The sequence below is a fragment of the Babylonia areolata genome, chromosome 13 (assembly GCF_041734735.1).
Source record: "Babylonia areolata isolate BAREFJ2019XMU chromosome 13, ASM4173473v1, whole genome shotgun sequence".
Classification (NCBI taxonomy): domain Eukaryota; kingdom Metazoa; phylum Mollusca; class Gastropoda; order Neogastropoda; family Buccinidae; genus Babylonia; species Babylonia areolata.
In genome coordinates this window covers 16504899-16511848 of record NC_134888.1, presented here as the reverse complement: position 1 = coordinate 16511848, position 6950 = coordinate 16504899, and the positions used below count along the sequence as shown (strand labels likewise).

Sequence of the window (6950 nt, the reverse complement as noted above, 5' to 3'; positions counted from 1 at the left end):
ATCGTCATGCCGATGGTGACGCGCATGCTCCTGGACCAGTACTTCCTGTCCGGCACGCTGCTGCTCCTGGGAGGCATGTTCGCTCAGATCCTGGTCTTCGGCGCTCTCCTCACGCCCCCGCAGGACTACGGGCGAGGGAAGAGAGGAGGCAGCCACCCAAACCCTGGTTTGTCAGAAGCTGAGATGGGAACAACAGAATGGCCGCCGGTACGGGCCAAGGAGAGCAGCAAGGAGAGCGAAAGACGTGTGAGACCGGTGTCGGAATGCCGAGTGACTGAGGACAGGGACACCAAAGAGTTTGGCTGGTCCACCATGGAGCCTCTGACACAGAGTCTGCCCACCATTCACCAGCGTCAGTCACATCCTCGTTATCATCAGCTGCAGGAGGCGACGATGACGACGACGACTACGACGACGTGGCGAGACTTGTTGAGGAAGAGACTGACGATGGGCGACACTTTCCTGAACGCCGCCAGTATGTCCAACGTGGCTTCCCTCATCGCCTTCAACAACACCAACGTCTCGGCCAAAGACTTTGGCTTTCTAGACAGCCTGGTGAACATCCGAGGAAAAGGAAGGTTGGTGGCTTCAGTACAGAGTGAAAAAGACATCAGCAGCAGCAGCAGCAACAGCAGCAGCAACAGCCGCGACACAGACGGTGAGTGGAGCAGCTCGTCCTCGGAGAGTTCGGACAGTTCACAACGGCGGTGGGGGTGGTGGAGGAGGAGGAGGTCGTCATCACTGTTCAAAACGTGTGCCGGCGGTGGTGGTGTGTGTGACTCAGGTCTGTGGCGGAGCCCGCTGTTCTGGGTGCTGGCGGCGTATCACTTCGCGGGCTCCTTGGTCTGCAGCATCCCGTCCTCTTACCTGCCGGCCCTGGCCCAGGAGAAGGGTCTGACCCTCACCCAGGGGGCGCTGCTGCTGACCGTCTCCGGCTCCCTGGACGTGGTCAGCAGGCTGGTGCCGGGCATCCTGGCGCAGTCGCACCTGGTGAGGCCGCAGGTGTCGGTGGCGGTGTCCATGCTGGTGCTGGGCGGGGTCTTCCAGCTGACTGGGGTGGTGGAGGGGCTGGCGGGGCTGATGGCGCTGTCCGTGATGTACGGGCTCTTCTCCGGGGTCTTCTTCTCCATGCTGCAGATCATCATCCTGGACCTCAGCGGGCGGGACAGGTTCCGCCAGGTCTTCAGCTTCACGCAGCTGTCACTGGGCGCCAGTGGGGTCTGCGGCTTCCTCATTGTGGGTCAGTAGTCTCTGGCTACCTCATTGTGGGTCAGTAGTCTCTGGCTTCCTCATTGTAGGTCAGTAGTCTCTGGCTACCTCATTGTGGGTCAGTAGTCTCTGGCTACCTCATTGTGGGTCAGTAGTAGTCTCTGGCTACCTCATTGTGGGTCAGTAGTCTCTGGCTACCTCATTGTGGGTCAGTAGTAGTCACTGGCTACCTCATTGTGGGTCAGTAGTAGTCACTGGGTACCTCATTGTGGGTCAGTAGTCACTGTTGTTGCACCTGTGTGATTTGAGACTGTGATGGTGCCTGTGTCAATTTATATATATATATATATATATATATATATATATATATATATATATATATATATATATATATATATATATATATATATATATATCCGTGCATATCTATGTAAATATGTATGTATGTATGTATGTATGTATGTATGTATCTCTCCCTCTCTCTCTCTCTCTCTCTCTCTCTGTATATATATATATATATATAATCATGTCAGTTAGTCTTACATATGCATATTTTAGCCATTGTCATGTGAAACTTTATAGACTTTGTACATATTTTACGACACTTAGTCTTAAATTTCTGTATTTTTTTAATTGTGAAGCGCGGTGAGCCCCATCTGAGATGAGGGTACTGCGCTATATAAGCCTACATTTTATTATTATTATTATCATTACCTCATTGTGGGTCAGTTGTCACTGGTTACCTCATTGTGGGTCAGTAGTAGTCACTGGCTACCTCATTGTGGGTCAGTTGTCACTGGCTACCTCATTGTGGGTCAGTAGTAGTCACTGGCTACCTCATTGTGGGTCAGTTGTCACTGGCTACCTCATTGTGGGTCAGTAGTAGTCACTGGCTACCTCATTGTGGGTTAGTGGTCTCTGGTTACCTCATTGTGGGTCAGTAGTCTCTGACTACCTCATTGTGGGTCAGTAGTCTCTGGCTACCTCATTGTGGGTCAGTAGTCTCTGGCTACCTCATTGTGGGTCAGTAGTCTCTGGCTACCTCATTGTGGGTCAGTAGTCTCTGGCTACCTCATTGTGGGTCAGTAGTAGTCACTGGCTACCTCATTGTGGGTCAGTAGTCTCTGGCTACCTCATTGTGGGTCAGTAGTCTCTGGCTACCTCATTGTGGGTCAGTAGTCTCTGGCTACCTCATTGTGGGTCAGTAGTAGTCACTGGCTACTTCATTGTGGGTCAGTAGTCTGGCTACCTCATTGTGGGTCAGTAGTAGTCACTGGCTACCTCATTGTGGGTCAGTAATAATTGGCTACTTCATTGTGGGTCAGTAGTCTGGCTACCTCATTGTGGGTCAGTAGTAGTCACTGGCTACCTCATTGTGGGTCAGTAATAATTGGCTACTTCATTGTGGGTCAGTAGTCACTAGCTACCTCATTGTGGGTCAGTAGTAGTCACTGGATACCTCATTGTAGGTCAGTAATCATTGGCTACCTCATTGTGGGTCAGTAGTCTCTGGCTACCTCATTGTGGGTCAGTAGTAGTCACTGGCTACCTCATTGTGGGTCAGTAGTCACTGGCTACCTCATTGTGGGTCAGTAGTCTCTGGCTACCTCATTGTGGGTCAGTAGTAGTCACTGGCTTCCTCATTTTGGGTTAGTAGTCACTGGCTACCTCATTGTGGGTCAGTAGTCTCTGGCTACCTCATTGTAGGTCAGTAGTCTCTGGCTACCTGATTGTAGGTCAGTAATCATTGGCTACCTCATTGTGGGTCAGTAGTCACTGGCTACCTCATTGTAGGTCAGTAGTCACTGGCTACCTCATTGTGGGTCAGTAGTCTCTGGCTACCTCATTGTGGGTCAGTAGTAGTCTCTGGCTACCTCATTGTGGGTCAGTAGTCTCTGGCTACCTCATTGTGGGTCAGTAGTCACTGGCTACCTCATTGTGGGTCAGTAGTCACTGGCTACCTCATTGTGGGTGAGTAGTCTCTGGCTACCTCATTGTGGGTGAGTAGTCACTGGCTACCTCATTGTGGGTCAGTAGTAGTCACTGGCTACCTCATTGTGGGTCAGTAGTCTGGCTACCTCATTGTGGGTCAGTAGTCTCTGGCTACCTCACTGTGGGTCAGTAGTCACTGGCTACCTCATTGTGGGTCAGTAGTCTCTGGCTACCTCACTGTGGGTCAGTAGTCACTGGCTACCTCATTGTGGGTCAGTAGTCACTGGCTACCTCATTGTGGGTCAGTAGTCACTGGCTACCTCATTGTGGGTCAGTAGTCTCTGGCTACCTCATTGTGGGTCAGTAGTCACTGGCTACCTCATTGTGGGTCAGTAGTCACTGGCTACCTCACTGTGGGTTAGCAGTCACTGGATGGGAACTCCCGCGCGAAACATGCATGCAAACAATCAAGTAAAACAAACTTTTGTCTAGTAAGGCTTAATATTCTTGTTCTTGTTCTTGTTCTTCGTCTGCTTATTGCTCCTCCTCTTGCTTCTCCTCCTCCTCCTCTTCTTCTTCTCCTTATCGTTATCATTACCATTATAATCACAACTCCTGCTGCTGCTACTCTACCACTACAACTACTACTTCTGTTGCTGTTGCTGTACTACTACTACTACTACTTCTACTACTGCTACTACCATCAACATCATCATTATCATAACATAGCATGGTAAGCGCAAAACAAATTCACATCATCATTATTATTATCAATATCATTATCATGGTCATTAATGATTCTTATATATATATTATATGTGTGTGTGTGTGTGTGTGTGTGTATGAATACAAATATATATCTTAAATACAAAGCTGCGTGTCTCTGCTATTCTGCTTTCCACTCTGCAGGACCTACATATCTTTCTGACCTTATCAGTGTTAACACTCCCGCAAGAAATCTCCGCTCTTCCTCTGACTGTTACCTTTTGAAACTTCCTCGTGTCAATACAATGTTCTATGGTGAACGTTCTTTCTTCTTTGCTGCTCCTCACATCTGAAACAACCTTCATCATCATATCCGTGCATCTGATTCGATTTCTGCTTTTCGCTCATCACTAAAAACTCACCTTTTTTAAAAAAAAACCTATCTATAAGCACTCTCAGCTTCCTTGTTCTCCAACACCACCCATGTCAGCTCACTTTGGATGTATGTAGAGTGGGAGGGAGAGAGTGCGTGTGTGTGTGTGGGGGGGGGGGGTGTAGAGGGGGGGAGGGTTTTTTGAGAAAGAGTGGTCATGAATGTTTTATGTAACTTGAATATTTTTCTATCATGTAAAGCACCCTACACTCTTAGAGAGAAAGGGCGCGATGTAAATGTACATTATTATTATCTATTATATAGTGCCTATCTTCGGTCACATAGCCTTCCAAGCTCTAAACGCTTTACAAACAACGTAGTCATAGATTAATTTTGCACGACAGACTGCGTACCTTGGTAAGAGCTGAGCCGATTGACAGCTGGCCTCCACGATATAGTAGATCCCAATTTGTTTTCCAACAGTTTCCCTCCCCTAGAAAGTGCCGGTGCCTTTCTCGGACCGGATTCAAATCAGATCAGGGTGCTTCAAACCCACCGGACCGCAAGCGTTGAATGCCCGTCAAAAATGTTTGTTTGGTGTCATATACTGTGCCATGTCAAGCTGATGCAAACTAGGCCTATCGGTTTGCTCTGCTTGGCCAAATTTCGCGCGGTTAACAGTGAAAAGACGACCTCGTCTTGCCCGGTCCGCTCTTAGCCAATCAAACGCCTCTAAAAGCTACAAGCGCTGAACCATTCCTTTGGCCAAGAAAATGTTTAATCAATATTTATTGATAAACAAATAAATAGATAGATAAATAAATAAATAGATAAACAAACCGGCATGAGAGCACCGAAACAGTTAAAACTTCGATTGAAATAACCTTTAAAAGTCCAGTTAAAAAAGAAGAAAAAAAAGGTCATACTCAATTACGGTAAAAGTTCAGTCACATTTATAAAAATTAATTTCCTGGGAGAATTGAAAAAAATGGCAAAACGGAACATGTATGCCGCTACTGTTATAATCATAATTTTATTTGTGTAGTAATCTAGACTTTTCGGATTCTCTATTCACAAAATACTGTTAAGAAGTAGATTAAATGTGTATGAGATAAAACCTTCAATGTGCGAGCGGTGTGAGAATAATTTGTTTGCATGAGAATGTTGGAAAAAATTGTGCAACGAACTGATCGTTTTTAAAGCTTGAACGTCTATATATTTGTGTGGGTTTTTTGGGTTTTTTTTTTTTTGTTTTTTGTTTTTCGTTTGTTGTTGTTGTTGTTGTTGTTGCTGTTATTGTTGTTTTTTGTCGTTTTTTTATGATAAAGGTGATGAACTGTTGCTATTTCAAATAGCCTCTCTTGGTCGATTTTTTTTTTTTTACTGTTCAAAACGAACTTTCTTTTTTTTTTTTTTTTTAAAAAAGGCCAGCTGTGTATCACATAAGTCTATTCTGGTGAGCAGTTCACTGTGAACTATCTTTCTTTCTTCCGAGTTTTCATGTTTCTTAACAACCCCCCACACACACACACATGCACACACACACACCCTCCCCGCCCCCTTTCCTCCCACTCCCTTTTTTTATTTCTTCCGTTTTTGTTTCCTTCTTTGTCTGTCTTTCTTTCGTTTTCCTATTTAAAAAACAAAAAAATCAACAAATATCTGCCATAATCATTTTGTCAAAAATGTTAATCATTATATTTACCATACAATTTGGAGTATAAACAAACCACGACAAATTGCAAGCAAGAATAGACCGTGATCAAATTAAAGGGTTTTTTTTGTGAAGGACTATGACCTTCGAACTAAGAGGCTGGATTGTACTTTCTCTTAATGCTGCAGCCTTGGGGGGCTAGTTGACCTTTATCGGCCATCCCAACGCCGGCTGACCTAAAGCCCTCTTGGCCGAGAGAGTGGGAGTGTGACTTAGGCAAGACACTCCACTGTACTCAAATTCTAGCTCGTCCAGATAGTCGGGACAGCAGTTACGCCTCCTCTGGTCATAGTCGGACACGACTGACTATCACACAAAATGTGTGTGCAGGTTACCTGAGAGACCTCAACGGATCGTACCTCTCCTCCTTCCACTTCATGGGCACCTGCGGCCTTCTGGCTGCGGTGCTGCTGATGCTGATGCCGTCCGTGCAGAGACGGGAGGCCTCCAGACAGCGGGAACTCTCTTCCTTTGTGGACGTGGAGAGCCAGTGACGGGCTGAGTTCTTCGGGGTGGCTTGGTGCCGTGTTCAGCGACTTGGGCCAGCAACTTTTGATGACAGCTGTACCTGTTACCTGCTACCTGGTACCTATCCCTTGACTTCTGGTGATGTCCTTGATGCACATGTCAAGACAACGCCACCACTCTGTCCAGTCAGGACAACGCCACCACTCTGTCCAGTCAGGACAACGCCATCACTCTGTCCAGTCAGGACAACGCCACCACTCTGTCCAGTCAGGACAACGCCACCACTCTGTCCAGTCAGGACAACGCCACCACTCTGTCCAGTCAAGACAACGCCATCACTCTCTGTCCAGTCAAGACAACGCCATCACTCTCCAGTCAGGACAACGCCATCACTCTCTTTCCAGTTAGAACAACGCCACCACTCTGTCCAGTCAGGACAACGCAATCACTCTCCAGTCAATACAACGCCATCACTCTCTGTCCACCACTCTCTGTCCATCACTCTCTGTCCACCACTCTCTGTCCAGTTAGGACAACGCCACCACTCTG

The 6950-nt window shown here is 46.9% G+C and overlaps 1 protein-coding gene across 1 annotated transcript in view; it reads left to right on the top strand.

Moving 5' to 3' along the window:
• LOC143288700 (monocarboxylate transporter 5-like) overlaps positions 1-6635 on the top strand; it is a 25323-nt gene extending 18688 nt beyond the window's left edge. The window contains exons 5-6 of the mRNA XM_076597326.1: positions 1-1240; positions 6264-6635. The exon at positions 1-1240 is cut by the window's left edge and continues 113 nt beyond it. Of these exons, the coding sequence (XP_076453441.1) occupies positions 1-1240; positions 6264-6427 (1404 nt within the window). The 3' untranslated portion in view covers positions 6428-6635. The remainder of the gene's footprint in view (positions 1241-6263) is intronic.
• Positions 6636-6950: the final 315 nt, after the last annotated feature.